The 20,914-nt window shown below is 43.0% G+C and overlaps 1 protein-coding gene across 1 annotated transcript in view; it reads right to left on the bottom strand.

The window, feature by feature from the left end:
• Window positions 1-20,914, bottom strand: part of sspo (SCO-spondin) — a 603,219-nt gene that overhangs the window by 178,985 nt on the left and 403,320 nt on the right. Inside the window, 6 exon segments of the mRNA XM_054751251.2 lie at window positions 1,478-1,684; window positions 4,910-5,074; window positions 9,489-9,709; window positions 9,832-9,977; window positions 10,075-10,241; window positions 10,321-10,473. Coding sequence (XP_054607226.2) covers window positions 1,478-1,684; window positions 4,910-5,074; window positions 9,489-9,709; window positions 9,832-9,977; window positions 10,075-10,241; window positions 10,321-10,473 — 1,059 coding nt within the window.

The raw sequence follows: 20,914 nt of genomic DNA, 5'->3' as shown, positions 1-20,914 counted from the left end.
CTCACCTGACCTCTCGTTCATACTTCTCATGTTCGTACATATCATGTTCATACTTTTTATATTCATACTTTTCATGTTCAGACTTCTCATGTTCATACTTCTCATGTTCGTACATATCATGTTCATACTTTTTATATTCATACTTTTCATGTTCAGACTTCTCATGTTCATACTTCTCATGTTCGTACATATCATAATCATACTTTTTATATTCATACTTTTCATGTTCAGAAAAGTGTGTGTGTGCGCGCGCACACACACACACACACACACACACGTCACACGCACTAGTCAACATCATACATATTTGTCTTGTACCACATAATTTTTAATTTTTAACAAACATTTTCAAATAAGACTCACAAACCTGAGTCAACACCAGTCTCATCAAAGCTGGGGTTCTGTCGCGGTACTTTTGGTCTAAAAAACGTCCTTATGTCCATCTTCACACATGAGTTTCAGGCAGAGTGTAGAAGAAACCAGCCACTGCAGAAGAAGCCGGCTGCTGAAGGGCTTCTTCTTCAGTGGTGGAGGCTCAGGCAGGCTGTATACAAACTACTGCTAACTGCTCCCTCTCTGTTGGACTTTGGCACTGCACGTTTGAGATCCGGGGCTTTTCATTCAAGATTCGGGGCTTGAGCCCAAGTAGCCGGGCCTAACGCCGCCCCTGATATTGACTAAGAAATCACAATGTAACCATAGACACATTACTTGGTATATATGTTGTGTGTGTGTGTGTGTGTGTGTGTGTGTGTGTGTGTGTGTGTGTGTGTGTGTGTGTGTGTGTGTGTGTGTGTGTGTGTGTGTGTGTGTGTGTGTGTGTGTGTGTGTGTGTGTGTGTGTGTGTGTGTGTGTGCGTGTGTGTGTGCTCTGTCTTCTCGATCCCCAGTGAGTCGTGGAGGATGGCTGCTTATACTGAGCCAGGATCTTCTGAAGGTTTCTTCCTGTTAAAAGGGAGTTTTCCTCTCCACTGTCGCTGCATGCTTGCTTAGTATGAGGATTGCTGTAAAGACTCTGACACTAGTCAGTGACTTGACGCAATTTGCTGGGTTCCTTATACAGGAAAATTTTTTCTGATTGGCTTACTGAAATGACTATTGGAATGTTTACTATGTGAATTGCCTTGAGACGACTCTTGTCGTGATTTGGCGCTGTATAAATAAACTTGAATTGAATTGAATAGATATTAAAAATAGCATTTTTAGCCCTGTTGACTTGCATTAATTTTGTTGTTCTTCAGGGGGCCCATGGTCCGGAAGTAGATGGGCGGGACTTAGGCTCCCTATCCAGAAAAGATCTGACCCCACATCTTTGGTATTTACAGTGCGACATTTATGACAAGTCCAAACTTTTCGATAGTATCACCTACGTACACCACAGATGTACACTAACATTTCCCCAATGAGGGACAACAAATGAATGATCTATTCTGTTCTACTCTGACTTTGAACATCCCAACATTCTCTACAGCACTGACCTTTGCAGGGTCTGATGTTACAAAAGCGCTGCTCCTGGTTTCCTGAAAGAATGTCCTTGCACCACGTGCCGTTCCCTCCAGGTCTCAGGAAGGTTCGAATCCTCTGCTGCTGACCCACTCCACAGGATCGTGAACAGTTGCTCCACTCCCCCCACTCAGTCCATGAACAGTTCCTTTGTGTGCAGTTGGCTCCTAAACACACCTTGCCTGTGCAACAAAGAAACTTTATGTTATAATGACGACTTTATGTTTCATTGTTCTGGATGGCAATTTTTGAAGCTTAGTGTGATTATCTGATGTTCATCTGGTGTTTCTGTGTCTTGAACTAACAGTATGAACAGTTTTTAATTGTGTGTGAATAAAGACTTCAGGTAACAAATGATAAACAATCTTAACTACTTTAGTCACATAATAACTGCTGGTTTATTTGAAGATAGACTCGGGAAGCTGGGAACAGTCACAAGCATCTGCGAATAATCCTGAAACTACCTTCAAAATGGATTCACCTACATACACACACATAAGAGAGAGAGAGACATGGACAAACATGTTCCTGGAGAACCCAGGGCAACAGGGCACCGGAGGGCGTAGCATTAATATGAGGTACCCTGCTACCATTACAGTCACGTACCCGGTCCATGACAGTGGATTTACTAGTGTTTACATTGTTTTATCGGATTTCAGAAACTTTAATTTAAAACAATTTGTCCTTTATCCCCCTCCACGTCTTCATGCCTCTAAACCCACGTTTCTCGTCTTTTCCGTCCACAAATTAAACACCTGCTGCATATCTTTGTACCCTTTCAGTCATGGGTGAATAAACGTTCATATTTTTGGACTTTTTCAATTGGGTGTTCTTCAATCTGTTATGTGTTTGCCACTAAATATCTGTTTTTTTTTTGAAGGGCCAATGATGGTGCTGTTGACTAATTTAAAGGGAGCTGCGTCCTGACCAATCACATTCCACTTTCAACGGAAAAGTTGGGCATGTCTCCATCACCCTTAAGCCTAATTTATACTTCTGCATCTTCACACAGACACACAATGCCATTATGCAACAGCGCAACGGCTCTACGACATGCTCACATAGGCTGACTGAGACATGCCCAACTTTTCAACTATCCATCAAACAGCAATAGCTTTCATCGAGCTTGTGACTGCTTTCAATTCGTCCGCAGCCTCTTCTTTGCCCCCTCCAAAAATACTAGCGGCAGCCATGGACCAGACTGACATCCCGGAAAAAGTTTGAAAACATGAACGTTTATCCCAACTGGGGGAGTGCACAGACATGCAGCAAGCATTTAGTTTATGGATGAAAAGGATGAGAAACGTGGGTTTAGAGGTGCCGGTCGCATGAAGAGGTGGAGGGGGGACAATTTTGTCCAAGTCGGTGGCGGCTCCAGAATTTTTTCTGCAGGTGCTATGAAGGAAGTGGTCATGCGTACCTGTTGTTCTCTAAAACACCTTCAACACTAGCAGATACACATGGGTGCACAAAACCTCAACAACACCTGAAACAATCATTAATATACATCATAAACATATGAAAAATAGCCTGTCTTTGATGTAGCGCCTTCTAGAGTCCTGGAACCCCCCAAGGTGCTTTACAACACAATCAGTCATTCACCCATTCACACACACATTCACACACCGGTGGGAATGAGCTACGATGTAGCCACAGCTGCCCTGGGGTGCACTGACAGAGGTGAGGCTGCCGAGCACAGGTGCCACCGGTCCCTCTGACCACCACCAGCAGGCAACGTGGGTTAAGTGTCTTGCCCAAGGACACAACGACAGCGACAGACTGAGCGGGGCTCGAACCTGCAACCTTCCGATTACGGGGCGAGCGCTTAACTCCTGTGCCACCGTCGCCCAACAATGAACAATTGCTGACTTTTCCATGAAATCATAAACACATACAGCCACACAGAAAAACATCTATAGTGTTGCAAGGTTAGCTAACGTTAGTGTTAGCATTTCCAGCGGCAAAACCCTGGACTGCTGCGGCGGTTGAGGGTTGACTCTCTTCATCCAGATCCATAGGTTTTTGTAGGTCTGAGATCACTTCCAAAGATTCATTAGTTTCTGACTGAACCCGTGGAAATGTGGGCAACAAAAACCGATCCATTTAACCACTAGCTCTACCTTTCACTCTTTCGCAGGTGGAAAATGAGGTCAAAGGTTAACATCAATTTCCTGTTTTGGTTTAAGCTTTTACTATATATATGATGATTTACTGATTATTTTTGTTTTGTATGTTAAATATTATCACATCCACAATTAAAATTATATTGTAAAAAAAAACATAAAATCTAATATTTACTTGGAGGTGCAATGACTAATCCAGGGGTAGCTATAGCTCCCTCTAGTGTGCCCCTGGCGCTGCCACTGGTCCATGTTAAAAAGTAAAGAAGGAAAGAAAGTGAAAGCAGCTCTCAGGATACAAATCAGGCTCTTCATAAAAACAAATAATATAAAAAGAATGAAAAACATCTTAAAAATATGTTTAAAATGTCAAGAAATAACTAAAATTGATGAAAATGTAAGGAAAGGGAGAAGGAAAATGAAGAGGAAAGCGGGAAATCAGTGGATCCTGAAGCTGACCAAGAGAGTGTCTGACTTTGGGAACCAGCTTGTCTGGGGCACAGATGAGGATCTCAGTCTTATCTTCAGTCAGCTGTAGAAAGCTCCCAGCATCCAGGTTTTAATAGAGTCTAAGCAGAAGTGGAACAGCTGCAGCTTAGACATCTAAGTCTCTGAAATACAATACAACAATAGAAACACAACAGTAAATACACTATCCTGGACCGGATGAGTGACTGTAATGGAGGCAGGGTATCCCAGAACGGCGCTACGTCCTCTGTAGTCCTGGCGGGGGATTGCTTTGCAAGACTCCTCAATAGACGGAGAAGTCTGAAAGACAATATCTGCGCAACTCCACCCTCGAGCTGACGGAGAAGTATAAATTAGGGTTAGCGGTCTGCTGGTGGGTGTCACCCAGGCTCCAGCTGGTAAAGAACGCTGCAGCATAGTTTAATAAATGGACAGAGCACATCACACCAGTCTTGGCATCCTTCCTCTGGTTCCTGTTGCATTGCAGGATCAATTTAAAAATAATTTCAACAGCTCTGCACCTGCTTACCTTTTACAACCTTACACTCAGTCCTACTCACTCAGGTCTTCTGGCCAGATGTTGTCAGCCATGCCCTTTGTACACTGCAAAACTAGGGTAGGGAGTGATTTTAGAGTGGCAGGACTGCCCCTCCCTCTCCATTTCTCTCCTTTAAAGACCCGCTTCTACTCTTTGGCTTTTAATGTTGCATGATGTGGTTATTTATCCTTTAGGGGACGTGCTATCATGCACTGTTTAAATGGACAGCACTTTGTTCACCTGTGTAGAGTTTTGAAAGTGCCTCATGAATAAAATAATACCAGGACATTGGGGCAGGTTGCAGGCTTTCTCCTGATGAGAGCTTCCAGAGCAGGGAGGTTTTACACATGTTCGATGACGGAACTTCATTGCAGGGTTTATAACATCAGTGCAAGTTCTAGAGCAGGAGCTCCAGAGTGACCAGGGTGAAAAGTCTGGGTCATCTTCTGAAAGAAATGAGCAAAGAAACAAACTGTTAGCCACAAGAAAACAAATGACAAAGAATTCTATGACGAAAAAGACAAACTATAGGAGAAGAAATGCTATCTGGAGGGATGGCTTTCTTTGTTAGAGCAATAATAGGTGAAGAAAGCAAAAACAAATGGATTTAACGTGTTGGCTGAGGTTCTGATGCAGGTCCACTCCTCTAGCACAACACAAAATGTTAATTACACCTAAAAAAAAGTTGATTAAATAAAAAAAAATGCAGACTAAACCTAGAAAAATGTTGATTAAACAAAAAAAATTGATAAAACCTACAAAATGTCAATTAAACCTAAAACATGTAGATAAAACCTAAAAAAATGTAGAATCAAACCAGAAAACTGTAGATTAAACCTAAAACAGATGTATAGATAAAACCGAAAAAAAATGTAGATTTGACCTAAAAAAATGTAGAATAAACCTACAAAATTTAGATTAAACCTAAAAAAATGTAAATAAAACCTAAAAAAATGTAAATAAAACCTAAAAAAGTAGATAAAACCTAAAAAAGATGATTAAACGTAAACAAAAGTGTAGATAAAACCTAAAAAATGTAGCTAAATTCGAAAAAAATGTAGATTTGACCTAAAAAAAGGTAGATTAAACCTAAAAAAATGTAGAAACAATCCAGAAAAGTGTAGATTAAACCTAAAACAGATGTATAGATAAAACCTGGAGTCATTTACGAAATCCCATGCACAATCTGCAGTAAAACATACATAGGAGAGACCGGACGCCAACTCAACACACGAACAACAGAACACAGAAAGGAGTGCGAGAAAGAAACAAGTCGACAACACACAAGAGCAGCAAAAGAAGAAGCAGAAAGCACAATAAAGAAGTCAGCCGTAACAGATCACTGCATAAGAGAAAACCATATAATGGACTGGGACAACACAAGGATCATAAACACCGAACAACAGAAACACAAAAGATGGATAAAAGAAGCTATAGAGATAAGGAGACGTGGATGTGAGACCATGAACAGAGACGATGGAGTTTACTCATTGGATCGCGCATGGGACTGCATCATCGGAGAACGGAGAGTGGGCAGCAGAGGGCGACAACGTCCTCTGCTTCCCATGGATAAACCAAGGAAGTGACGCCACCAACGGCGTCAGCCTGATGATGTTTGCAGCCGCAAACGAAACGTTGCAGGTAAATAAACCTTTTCTGTGTTTTAAAAGAACTGAAAGATGGAATTTGAAACTCAACACAGCAAGAACACACCAAAAATGTAGATTAAACTTAAAAAATGTTGATTGAGTCTAAAAAATGAAGATTAAATCTAAAATTGCTGACCAAACCTAAACAAATGTAGATGACACTTAAAAAATGTTGATTGAGTCTAAAAAATGTAGCTTAAACCTAAATAAATGTAGAGTAAACCTAAAGTGGAAGAATACCGAAATATAAAAAAAATACATCCAAGTATAAATCATAGAACTGACACAGATGAATAGGATCAAAGTCAAATGTTACACTTAAACGAGTCTGGTGAGAACAAACTACACTATAAAACATCCCAAAATACTTTAATGATCCCAGGAGGAATGTAAATGTCATTGACTAAGTTTACATGCAGCCAGTATTTGGGTTTTGATCGGGTTAAGGCCAACATTCGAGTTTCTGAAAAATCTAGAATAACTCATTTGCATGCGCAAGGAAAGAGTTACCCCTGTAGACATGGAACTTCTAATATCCCGATTACATAGCTTGTGCTTAGTCAGATGTCTCTATGGGAGCTTTCTGAGCTGAAGGGGATATTTCTGGATTCTGGACTTTTCCTCAGACAGGCTGATGGATGTGTCGCCACATTGGAGACAGGAACAAGCGCTATTCAGCCAAAGTTTCATAATCAGGGAACATTTTCTAAGTGACAAGTCTCTCTGAGAGACAGTGTTTGGAAAACACTCGCTTCAGTGGGAGGACTCTTCCCGCATGGTTCTGGTTCTGCGATGTGCTCCAAGCCAATCTCCACAACTTCAGCTCGCTGTCCACCTTACGTACGATGAAAATGTCAGCGCATCTGCATGCGTCGGGGTAATTCTTTCAAAACAACCAACAGCCTGGAGGTTTCTCCATCAAAGTTAATGTTTAGAAACGGGAAATATCTGGTCAGTATGAACCCTGCCATTTAAATGTTTCACCTGCTAGTGAAGATTGTTGCAAAGAGAAACAATAAACATGATTATCATCAGAGCCATGAGCACTGCACCCTTAACTCCATCACTGTAAATGAGGGACAAAACTAATTGATCTGATCCTTTTCTTACCGTCTCCACATTGTTTAATGTTAAGTTTCATTCAGTACAAAGTTTAATTACAACAATCCAACGAGACAACCTTAGCGAATAGATCATGCGCAGAGCGCACCTATTGAAAGGGTTATCCCGATATGAGTTTCCATGACCTGATATTCGGGTTAGAATAAGGTTACCCCAGGGGTAATAACATTGGTGACATATTGTAACCCCAGATTCTATGAGTACAGCGTAGCCCATTAAGCCATCGCCTATTGGATTAATTCCATCCCCTTAACTAATCATTGAAGAGCTTTTGTATACGCCCGCCTCCTAGGTGGGTCCTGGCCCCTAAAAAGGGCACAGCGAGCATAGCTCGTCTCCATAAGTCTTATTGAGCCCAAAGAACCTGTGGGGCCAAGATGCTTAAAGAGCTACACTATACTCATAGAATCTGAGGTTACAATACGTAACCAACGTTCTATTTTGTATAGCTCCGCCCTTTAAGCCATTGCCTATTGGATTAAAAGCGGAGCCAGACATAGTCAATGCCACACTGGTTCAGAACTAAAACTGAGCGGACTCAGAGGCTCCACCTAATAAACCTCTACAGCTGTCGGCTGGCGTATACATGAGAGAACAGCTGGAGGACAGAATGACAGCATATGATCAGCATATAGCTGATGAGAATCAACCCCGAGGCTGCCTAGCAACCGGCGGGAGAGAAGCTGTCACAATCAAGAGGACGCATTGTGACATATTGTAAGGACATGTCAACGAGGGTGTTTAAGAGCACAAGGATGACAAAAACGAAACTGCAAGGTTTCTGATAAGAACTTTCAGTGACAGCTGTGATTAAGCTGAACTGTGCGCTAGCACCACACTAATAACGAGGCTGGTGGACACATCTCTGAGGTAAAACATACAAAGTAAGATGGAGGAGATCATGAAGCAGCCATGCATATGTCTGCTACAGACATTCCAGCTCGCAATGCCACAGAGGAAGAAACCGCCTGATTAAAATGTACTTTTAATCTGACGGGAGTGTCCAAGCCAGATGAAGCATAGGCGCTTGTGATGACATCACACAGCCAATGTGAAAGACGTCGAGATGACCGAGGTTGCCTTGATAGAACCGGTGTCTGCTAGGCGGGGGTCCGGGAAGCATAGACAAAGCAGCGGAGCACTGATTCGAGTCACAAGCTTCAGCAGTCCTGCTGTCAGCGGAGACAGCAGCAGAGCATTGGGCACAGTGAAGAGCTGCATCACAATCCGTGTTTGGAGGTGGGAGTAGCACACCAAACAACCAGCTTTAGTAAAAGGCGAAGCTAGGTAAGGCTCCTTCTAACGTTGTTCCAGTAAGCCAGAGCTGCTGGGAAACAAGAAATTACTGGATAGGAGCAGCGAAACCAGACAGCGCCGTGCTGGCCAATACGCCATCCGATTTAGGCAGCACGGGCGCGGAAACAGAAAGCCTTAGCAACTACCGAATGAAGTAGCGCTCTCATGGCCGGAAACGGCGTAGGAGAAGAGCGCGGGAGTCCAGGCCTCGGTCCCGACAGGTACTGTAAATAAACAGTACCTGTCCGGTGGAGAAGATGAACGGCTCCGCTGGATATGACACTTTTCAGTAGGTTGTTCCTGTCGTGTAAATCCTGGGGAACACAAACTGACCGGATTGTCTGACATGTGCTTGAAGAATGAGTTAGTTTTAGCTCATTCAAACGATAAAGTTGAAAAAGGAGACGAGCTATACTCGCTGTGCCGTTTTTAGGGGCCAGGACCCACCTAGGAGGCGGGCATACACAACAGCTCTTCAATGATTAGTTAAGGGGATGGAATTAATCCAACAGGCGATGGCTTAATGGGCGGAGCTTTACAAAATAGAACTCAGTTTTTTGCCAGTGTTTACATGCCCTTACGGAACCGGGTAATAACCGGGTTTTGAGCGGGTTATTGGCTGTATGTAAACACAGTCACTGTGACTAATTCCCTTCAAGTAATGACAGTAACATCCATGATTACATATTACTTCCTCAAATACTCGTTGACTTCTACCTACACTGTAAAACTTGATTGAATGAGCAGCACACAGCCTAACTGGGAACATTTCTGGTTTGTACAGATCCACCACCTGAACATTCAGGAGCCAAGCAGAATGCCGTTTCCTGACGTGGCCCTAGGCAGTCTCTGCTCCTTAAGATGAGTGCTGGCTGGGTGCAGGTCCTGTGGCGAGTCTTCACTCCTAAACCTCCACAGGAGACAGAGCAGGAGCTCCATGGGCCCCAGGGTGACAAACTGCCCTCACCTGGACAAGGCTCCAGGGAACAATTCCACATGCCATGACTGCAGCTGCTGCAGAAACCATAGGAAAGGAGAGCTAGACAGCTGTTTGAAGTGGTTGACTATAAACCAAGGGAACAAGATATTTTAGGATATAGTCTCTGCTGTATTCATCTCTAATATCTTGTGCTCACCAGGTGCTACAGTCATGCACAAATGTAACTCCAGACTGGAACTCTGAGCTCTCTGAGACGTTGATGGAAAGCAGAGACGTATTTGGCGTGATGGACACTCTCCGCAGAGAGGCCAGCAGCTGTTTATCCACAAGACACGGGCACTCCTAAAACACAAGTAAGTTTATGTAAAACATCAGAAGGACTTGGAATAATGCATTTGGTGTTAACTACAATCAGGTGTGGTGGCGAAGGAGAGCCCACCTGTAAGCAGAGTCCGTGGTGATGGAAGGTGTGTGGAGGGCAGTGGCAGCCTTCGTCACAGCCATCAGAGTAGCAGCCTTCTGTGCCACTGATCTGGGAGCAGCTGAAGGGACATCCTTCTCCTCGTTCACACTCTCTGTAAAGCCTCCCGGGAGGGCAGCCGACATCTGAGCCAAACAAAACACATGTTAGGGACCTCAGAAAACACCAACCACGCTTAATGATGCCATTAAAGCTGTAACTCACCCAAGCACACTTGTGTGTTGCAGGTTTTACTCTGGTCACTGAAGCCGTGGCATGGCGGGGAGCTGCAAACCCGTGAGCGGTACTGCTGCCCTCCCCCACAGCTAACTGAGCACACAGACCACTGAGACCATGACAGCCACGAGTCCAGCCAGTCTGGGACAAACACAGAGCCGTGAATGCTCACTAGCATGTACACAAAGCTAGCTGTCATTAAACCACTCACTGATCAAAATAAGTAAACATGTAGGAAAACCTTTCAGAAACTCAGAAGTGTGCAATAAATTCTTTTTTACTAAAAACATCCTCTGAAAGGCCCAGAAATTCAAATGTGAAGAAGTGTTTTTCTAAAAACTGTAGATAAACACCACTAAACAGCCGCCATCACACATTCTTCACACACAAACATGTTATGAACAATTATTATGAAACTTTTAAAACCTAACAGCAACCAAACAAGCCCCCCCCCCCCCCCCCCCCAGTTTGATACAGCTCTGATCATTTGTTTGCAAGTTAATAAACCAAGGAGTTTGATGGCAAAAAGGTCAATATTTGCAGCTTAGCCACACCCCTACATGTTAGACTTCTGAAATCTCTATTCACAGCTTTTGTTCCCCATTGTCTTACGGTTGTAATGTATAATTTTGAAGTCTGTAGATCAAACGTTCTAGTAAAAATCAGAGTAAAAATGACAAAATGTTGTCATTTAACCAAAATTGCTGACTTGATTTGGGGTTTGGACACTACATCGTGAGACTTTTTTGTAGGTCTCAAGAAAGTGCAGTGTTATCACACACCATGCACTCAAAAACTACCAGAACACACTAAAAAATTGATCAACATCTCCATGTTATTCAATGAGGGTTTATTTTTTGCCAATAGTGTTGCCATGGTAACTCAAAACAATAAAAAAAAGTGATGTGTGATAGCTCACATCCCTCGACCGAGCCAGTTGTAATCTTTGTGGGGGTGTATGTTTCTGTTCAAAACACATTAATGTACATGGAAGAAAAAGAAGAAGAGAATGTTCGGTAAAGAACAATAAGTAGCTTTGCCTGTTCAGGGCAGGCCCCCTAATTAACTGTGGACCTCTCTCTGAAGCGATGTCTGATCGTGGGCCAAAACTAGCAACCCAGGTTGACCGGAAAGCTCGGACCCCTGCTCCAAATGTACTGGACGCCAGAGAGGCCACTTATGGCCAACACTCGGCCCGATCAACAATGGTTTAGAGATGAGAGAGAAGGGGGAAAAGGACCCACCAGGTTAACATGTATGTGATTGAAACAGCATGCCGGAATGGGAAAAGGTTCCAAAGGTACACCACTGCACAGTACGCCTGCCACAGCCCGTTCCTGAACCAACTTGTGCAAGCCACGCAACACAAATTTGGACCCAACCAGCTAGACTGAGGCTTTCACCTTTGGAAGTAAGAGTGAATGTAGGGAGTCAAAAACACGGCACCGCCATAAAGCCTGAACTAGGGGCTCGGGGTGGCCTGTGGAGAAATCATAGATCAAAGTAGGCTGACCATCTTGCATCTCGTGTACAAATGTGAGTGTCGATATGCAGGTCAGAAGCCATATATGAGAAATCAATAACAAAGAACGGTGTCCAATGCGCATGAAACACAGTCAGCCACTATGTTGGACTTGCCAGTCACATGCTGAATGTCTGTCATGAACTGAAGATGTTGCTGCTGATGCACAGACCACAGCTGTGAAGTTTTAGGCACTGCAAAAACTAAAGGCTTGTGATCAACCTACGCTAGAGCACTGCACTGAAGCCCTAGGCCCTCGGGTCGGCCCGGCCCGACGGCCCGAGGGCCAGGCTTCTGGCCAACGACTGTGCAATTACCTCGGACACGGGCCGGGCGCCTTTATTTTTAATCGAATTCATTAAAAAAATTGAAACACTTAAAACGCAACAGTAGAGCCCTGCACGGGACTGTTTTCTTCATCCCGCTCCCGCTGAATTTCTGACCATTATCGCCTGCAACCGCAACGTGTGTGTAACACTCCCGCCCGCACCTGCAGCGTACATGTCTACTCCCACCTGCAACCGCAAAACTCGGAGAAATTACTACCTCACAATAAAAGAGATGTATTGAGTTTGCGTCCTCAACATGTCATTTTATAGGTTATCCGCTTTCACCGCAGCGCTGCGCTCCGTTTCAATCAGGCTGTACAGCAGGATTTCCCCTCGTAGCGATATTTTCCCTAACTCTGAATGCTATAGATAGTTGGAAAGCTGCTTTTATGTACTATTAGGAACCGTTAGAATTATTTGAATGTGATCAGCCATTCAAAAGTTATAAAACGGAGCATTTTGGATGACAAACTTGGCACGTCTCTGAATCTGTGTTGTGATTCGCTCCGTTCAAGACAGGGGATCCCGGTGGATATCGTAATGTATTGTATATGCACGGAAAGCCCCATTTTTAATCTTTTCAGCACTTTTGGAATTTTAATATCTTGAACTAGAGCAGGGATAGGCAACCCGCGGCTCTTCCATCCATCTGATGCGGCTCTCTGTCTTGTAAAATAATGAATGGATATTCAAATAAAATGCTTTATATTTTACTGAATTAATTTAATATCTGTAAGTCAATTCTATGTGAAGATTGTCTGTGTAAACCTGAACAGGTCCAACCCAGTCTTACTGTGAGACCGGGTTGACGCGTCACGCTTGTGCGTAATCATAGGCGCTTTCTGAGCTGAAAAGGATGTGAGATTCTGGGCTTCTCCTCAGACGCCACATTGGAGACAGGAACAAGCGCTATTCAGCCAAAGTTTCATAATCAGGGAACATTTTCTAAGTGACAAGTCTCTCTGAGTGACAGGGTTTGGAAAACACTCGCTTCAGTGGGAGGAAGCTTCCCGCATGCGCTCTGGTTCTGCGACACGCTCAGCTGCGCTGAGCAATGTCCAGCTCAGATGTTCAGATGGGAATCTTTTCTTGGGTGATTTAGCTACATCTGCAATGTGCGTAACAAATAAGATGTCAGATCGTCTGCATGCGTCGGGGTAATTTTTTCTATTCTTTCTCCGTCAAAATAAGCAGTCAAATACGGGAACTATCCGGTCAACACAACACAAGCCCTGCTCTTGACTGTTTTGTTTTCTTGTGAAAATTGTTGGAAAGAGATAAAATTTAACTTGATTACCACCAGAGCCTGCGCCGTTATCTCCGTGACGGTAAATGAGGGAAAAACAAATTGATCGGATCCTGCACGTCTTTTAACACATTGGTCAGGATTGACACACTTTGTTTTCATTTAGTTGGTTAAAAAAAAGTCGGGCTCGGGCTCGGGTCGGGCCAGAGAATCCTGAAAACCTTTTCGGGCCGGGTCGGGCTGGGGCTCCACCCCCTCGGGCCAGGCCGGACATGGGCACAGATTTTAGGCCCGTGCAGGGCTCTAACCTACGCAATCACAAAAATGGCTTGTAGCAAGGAAGAGAGCAAGCTGCTCCGTTAAATGCACTGTATTTACGCTCAGTGTCGCTCAACAAACGGCTGGAAAAAAGCAAGTGCTAGAGACTCGTTGCAGAAACACTGTCAACACCACCACATCTGATGTGTCGGTTGTCAGTGCTACCAGAAAGAATATGGAGGGGTAGGCCAACATGGTGGCATTGGCTAATGCAGCCTTGGCCTCACTGAAAGCATGTCAGATTACCACTCCACACTGTTGTTGGCCTTTCTCTGCTTGAGTGCATCATAGTGACCACGGAAGCTAAGCTGCCCTGGGGAAGAAGTGGTTGTAAAAAATGTCCATCCCCAACAACCCCTGGAATGCTTTAGCCATCTATGGTTGTGGAGAATCCAACACAGCTTGGACATTCGCAGGCAATGGGACTGCACCACTCGCAGAAATGTTTTAGCCCAGAAAGTCAACCTCGGTTAATCCAGACTGTCTTTTTGCTGGATTGACAATCAGGCCATGTTCCGTGAAACATGCAAAAACCTGTCGCAGCTGATGTGTGAGCAGATGTCCTGCTCTCTCACTGTGCTCATGATATTCACAGCATGGTTTAGAAAGTGCAAATTTGGCCAGTTGAGCCGATTATTTGTTAAATTCCATTTGGTGCGCCTTGTATTTCTTAATCAGGACAGAAGTAGCTCAGGAGATTGAGCAGGTTGTTCAGTAATCAGATGGATGTAGTGTGTGTGTGTGTGTGTGTGTGTGTGTGTGTGTGTGTGTGTGTGTGTGTGTGTGTGTGTGTTTGATGCAGCAGAGTCTTCCTATAGCTAAATAAAGGAGATTTACCAGAATTAAAGTGTAGGTATTGATAACAGTTTTTCTCTCTGCATAGTAAAGGGTGCTCGCAGGAGAGGGCAGAGGTCACGCCCACCATGTCACAAGTCAAGGCCTTGAGATTTAACATCTAGAGTTAGCCCAGTGGTTGGCTTGTGACAACAAGTTATTTGCAATCATATTCTGGTCTATCTAAAATGATTTAATAATGCCTTGACTGCTTCTCAGTAATGAGTTAATCAACATAAATATTATTATTTAATGACTTATTTCAAATTTTAAGTAAACCAAATGAGTCTACTTGATGATTTAATAATTTATTATCAGTTGTTTCACATATTAATATCAGCATATAACTTAATGACTGTTTAACTATTTACTTCATGTATTAAATGAAATAAGCTTTTTAAGCGTCTAAGGAGGGGGAGTGTTTGAGGACTTTTTGTTAACCCATACAAACATTTCTTAGATCTGGTTGGTCCAATGTTTATAAACAACTAAATCTTAAAAGAGAAATCACTTCCTATATTCCCTAGTTCTAGCCAAGCTCGAGTTTATGCTAAATTACCATCCTTTGAGGGATTAAACCAAATATTTCAGTGTAATTATTTTAGCCATCCTTCTTCAATTAATTATTATTTGCTCAATCTACAACCAATTCATCCGTTGTGAAATCGTACGCCAGAAGCCACCTGGCAAGTATCTGTTGATCAGTCAAGCGTAGACTGAGGGGACCCTACAACCTTCAGACACAACAGAAATCCACTCACTTGCTCTGATAGACGGCTTCACTTGTCGACCGAATCCCAGAGAACTTCCGCAACACTGGTGCGTAGGCTCTTCACAATGGCATTGAATGGGTTAAGACTAATTTGATAACTTGTTAAATTGCATCAAACAAATAGCCAAATTTATTTTGGAAACCCAGACATCACACCTTTCTGAGTCACTTAGTGAAGCTCTTAAACACACCAGGTCATGTTTCGTCAGAGTTCATTCATTGTCTCGATTAATGTCACTTTGAATCACCATTTGTAATCATTAGCCTTTCATCATCATTAATATAGTAATACATTGATTTTTATAAACTATATTTTTGTCTCTGAGTCAAATTATTATAAAGTGTTGTTTCCCTTCATCATCAATCAAATATTAAAGGTTCAATAATATTGAGAATCCATATTTTTATGGAATATTACATTTTATTGAATACATTTATGTTCCACTGACAGAGTAACCACCTACAAAACATTACACTAGCTTGTGAGTAATTGAGCCAGTTGGAGGCATATATTTGGCTGCAGTGCAGTGCAGCCACATAATACAGTACTGGCGATGTCACTGGGTACCTCTTAGTCAAAAGCAATGACTGATTCAAGTTAAATGAGAGCAAAGTTTTAACCTGAAGTGTACATAAGGCTAGTTTTAGGCGGAATATTTAAATAAGTTGCACTAAAATGCCTAAATAATGACTACACATATCTACAGCACTATTGGACACTCATTTCTACAGTTTATCAGCAAAAAAGATTTAAGGGCAACTTGCTCCTTAACTCATTAACTGCCATTGAGGACAAAAGTCATCATGTTAAATCCAACCATTAGTTTTTTACTGTGTGGGTGTCGGAACGAGCACCTGCACCGTGAGAACAAACATCACAGCTCTAAAGCCGATCTTCATCCGCGTACGTCACACGTCATGTGATCAGGAAGCAGAAATCCATGTGTTAAGAGATCATTTTGGGCCGCTGCTGTAAAAAAAAGTGAGGAGCGAACCAGAAAAGATTCTGCCGATCACAATTCGACAACGGATCATGAAAGAACAGATAAGGCTTGAAACGTACAGATTCTTCCTAATGTAAGAGGTGAGTCTCCTCTTTGTTTTGGTAGTTATTGCGTTGACATCTCATAGAGCGCAACGATCTGTGGCTCTTAAAAATACAGTGAAACGCTAAAAAACACTGGCAGCGAAGGGCTTTTCCTATCAGGAAACGGCTGTCAGAGCCCAAGTCCCCTAACCAGCCTCTTCCATCTAGCCGGTCGCCACCCTGGACCACAACTCCCAGCATGCTCCTCGCGGGGATTCCCTCCACGTCACACCTACGTCACCAACTGCGACTACAGGGTATATACAGCAATCCTTAAGTAAAATTTACTACTTTTTAATACTTTTTTTTTACTACCTTCAGAATTTTTTTAAACCATCACAACACTAAATTGCAAGTGTTAATCAGCGACCTATTTACACATATTTTAACATATATAACATAGTGTTAATCAGCGACCTATTTACACATATTTTAACATATATAACATACAAAAAGAATTGACTTAGAGACTCACTGATGTTGACAACGTATTGCACATATTTATTTTACTTAGAAAATAAGCCAGGCACTTCTGTTCAGCGGTTCAGACAGTTGACCACGAGGCCTGAAATGATGCACAACGACCACTGAATATGACGTCATCATTATGTGACCGGATATGCTAAAGTAGGGCTGCTCGATTATGGCAAAAACAATAATCACGATTATTGTGACTGAAATTGAGATCTCGATTATGTAAGACGATTTTTCAATTTATGTAGATTTTTATTTTTTTATTTTTATTCAGTCATAAAACTGCTCAGGGCACAATCAGGGCAAAAATAAACAAGAAACAAGATGATCACTAAAATAACTCCTGATTCCCAGTATAAAAAGACCAATATACTTATAGCTCATAGTTTATAACCCAAGGGCTATAGACCTTGGTTTAACTCATTTCAGTCTAACCAGTACAGACCCAAATACCAATATCTTGCAAATACTGACAGCAAGAATTATACAGTGGTATTTATAACAAATACATGCAAATTGCTGTTCACTAAATGTTGCATAGCATTTATTGAGTCATGTCAAGGTGCTGTAGGAGTGCACTAGCACCATGTCCTCAGAGAGATTAGTTATTTATCAGCGTGAGGAACTTATTTCTACCTTATTTATAAACTATTTATTTACAAGTCCATCAGTTAATGTAATAATTGCCCCAACCACAGCTGCACCCCCACCCCCAACCCGGTCTCACAGCAATCAGGGGCACGCTGCACGTGTGTTTAGCGCGCCGCACGCGCACATTTAGCCGTTTTTATCGGCTCAGGAGCCCGCAGGTGCGGTGTGTGTGTCACTCACCCTGATTACTCCAACAAGGAGCCGGCTCCGAGAGCTGTCTTTAGCGACCGACACATCACTACATCATTCCCTTTCCTAATATCCTGAAGAACGGTCCGGAGTGCAGGCGGAGTGTTTAGCTAACCTGCAGGAAATGTCGACGACAGTTATCCAGAAAGTAGCTAAGGGTTACCAGAGATGTTTCTGAGGTGTTCGCTAGGTACTTTTAAGATTTAAAAAGTCAAGAAGCGGGTCTGAGAAGCTGCTAGAAATAGCGTCAAAGTCGCTAAGTTAACTTGGCAACACTGGGAGGAGCGCTTCATTTGCAACTCAAGGCAGCGCAAGTGGGAGGAGCAAATAATCGGCTTGTTTTGTTTTAATAATCGTTCAAAACATTTCATTCGGAATATATTTCTATGTCGATGTTCAGAATACGACATCTGATAGTCTGAAAAAAATAATACCTAATTTGGAAAAAATAATACCTCTGAGACCAAATTTAACACTTTTAATGGCCTTAAATTTGACTATTTTTATTTATCACTTTTTAATACTTTTTAAAACCCCGCGGACACCCTGGACTATATACAGAAGTCGCCTCCCCAGCTCACCACTCAGTCATCGTTTCTTCTAATCCGTGATCAGAGTATTCTACCAACCTACCCGACGAACTTTCCACTCACAGTAAGCTCTATTTCTTACCTCTGGAAAACCCAGCATCTCCGTGTCGCCTCATTGACACTCGGACGCTTGGGCAATCCCTAGATCAAACCGCGAGCCGGTGTTTCGCCGACGCTAGCACTTCCGCGTCGGTAAAGCCATGCTCGCCACAGCTCAACTCCCTTTTCCAGCCGACCAGTCTGACAGGATGACTGAGTCCATTAACCCAGCGGTGATAGGTAAAAACTGATTGTCAAACAGAGTTACCTCACCCTTATTTACATTTAAATGTTTGCAGGAACTCCTTTCTGCTTGAGGTACCTTACCTCACCCCTATTTACATTTAAATGTTTGCAGGAACTCCTTTCTGCTTCAGGTACTTTTGTTCTAGTATATGAAGGCCAGACCGGGAGTCTCTTTTGCAGGAACGCCGTCCTGCCAGACCAAGAGACTCGTTGATCTATTATCTGAAGAATCCCTTTTGTCTTCTGTGGATTCCTGAGGCAAAGGGGGTTTTTGAGGAATTTATGGATGTTTATCTCTTTGGTGTGTGTGTGTGTGTTCTTGCAAATAAATTTGCTCCACAGTTTCGGCTCGGTGTGAGAGCAAACTGCCTTTCGTATGGTATGTATTGATTCTCTCACCCTTTGCAAAGCATTCTTGTGGTTTTCATGTTGTCTGATTACAATTTACCAAATTATCAATCTAATCCCTCTGTGTGTGCTCTGAACTTTCTTTGAGGTAATATGGGAGTAATATAAAATTATCCAACATTTTTGGTGCTGAAACCCGGGAGAGCAAAGCCCTTCAGTGGGAGTTCGCCTTCGGAGAGCCGCACGGCTGCACTTCCTCATCAAAGTCCGGGGGGCTGAGAATTGCCCCATTGGCCAGCTGTTTAGCTCCGCAGACAAACTTCCATTAACAGGCTCTCACGCTCGGACTCAGGGCGAGTCTGCCACTCAGGGGGAGAGTGAGTACCTAAATTAAATTGCACCCTTTTTCTAATAACTGGTTGACAGTGTGATTTTACGCTAGTGGTGATTTAGCCATCCACGCACGAAAGACGTTTCGGGCCCTGGCTGAGGGCTGGACTGATAGCCGCCGGACCTTGTCTTGGACTCCGTTTGCCTCAGTTAAACCAGTGCTGCATTAAAGCGGCCAACCACAGTTGGCACAGACACACGCTTCTTTTTGCAGCTGCCGACAGGTAGGATTGGAAGGATTCTGTTCAGCTCTGTCTGCGTGGAAATGCATTGAGATTTATCAAAGTGTGTGTTGGCCCCGCGCACATGGCTGACATATGTTGGATTTATTGTATATGTATGTGAAATGTATACTGGCTTGGATAGATGATGGCAACCTGCATGCAGCACTGCAATGAGAAGTGATGTATAGCCACGTTAAAGCGGATAAGCAATCTGAGAGAAGAGGGGTGAACATGAGAGAGGTTGTAATCAGTCTGTGTCTGCGCACACCGACACCCCACAACGAATAGAGAGAAAGAGAGAGAGAGAGAGAGAGAGAGAGAGAGAAAGAGGGAGAGAGTGAGAGAGAGAGTGAGTGAGCGAGTGAGTGAGTGAGTGAGTGAGTGAGTGAGTGAGTGAGTGAGTGAGTAATAGGGTTGGATGTGCAAACCACTATGTAAGCTCACTGACGCTTGTATTGTTTAAATATTTCATGGTGCAACAAAGGTACACAAAAACTAATCACCGCTACATTTGGCCAAAGAATCCCAAGTCGATCTAAATTCGCCCTTGCTGTGTGTTATTTGTGTTGTTGTGCTTCTGGCATCGTGGGCTGCGTCCCATTTCTGATTGGTCAGGCTTGCCACTTCTGGTTGAGCAGATCTTTGTGGTCCTGTGATTTGTTGCTGACATATTGGTGTCGGCTGTCCCATCACGGACATCGGACGTCTGTGTTGTGTTGTGGTTTTAAAATCTGTGCTTAAGTGCTAAAAACCCGGCTGTGGACTTTGTTTGAAAAACCTGCAGGTTCTGTGTTGTCCTGTTCTGTTCTGTTTTGTTCGGTTCTGTCCTGTTCTGTTCCGTTCTGTTCTGTGCATGTATGAGAAAGTATGAATTTAGAGGTACTGGAAAAAGGAAACAAGATTGTTTGACTAAAGTTCTGAGTGTGTGTGTGTGGAAGACAGAAACGGAGAAGTGGTGAATTGCTTCAGTGGCTGCCAAATGTTATCTGAAAAAGCCATTTTAACATATGCCCTTATCAGTAGTTTAATTGTATTTCTGGCAATTTTTGCATTACAACTCCTTGGCGTTCTCCCAGCCTGTTTCACTAAACCAGTAAACAAAATTACTTAGATAGAATGGGGAATACCGCTTCTAAAGACAAACTGGAGGGAGATATGAAATGTATTTCTCGTAAACACCCAGATAGCTTAAAATTTATGGGAAAATGGCGCAAAAAGTACAAAGTCGATGGAACACTAAAAGGTCAACAATGGCATAACTTAGTCGATATATGCAATGTTAAAGTTGCGGCAGCCACTGGCAAGAAGAAGCTGGCTAAGGAA

This window comes from Nothobranchius furzeri, chromosome 7, assembly GCF_043380555.1.
Source record: "Nothobranchius furzeri strain GRZ-AD chromosome 7, NfurGRZ-RIMD1, whole genome shotgun sequence".
Taxonomy (NCBI): domain Eukaryota; kingdom Metazoa; phylum Chordata; class Actinopteri; order Cyprinodontiformes; family Nothobranchiidae; genus Nothobranchius; species Nothobranchius furzeri.
The sequence above is the reverse complement of the archived record's forward strand: the minus strand, read 5'-3'. Positions and strand labels throughout refer to the sequence as shown.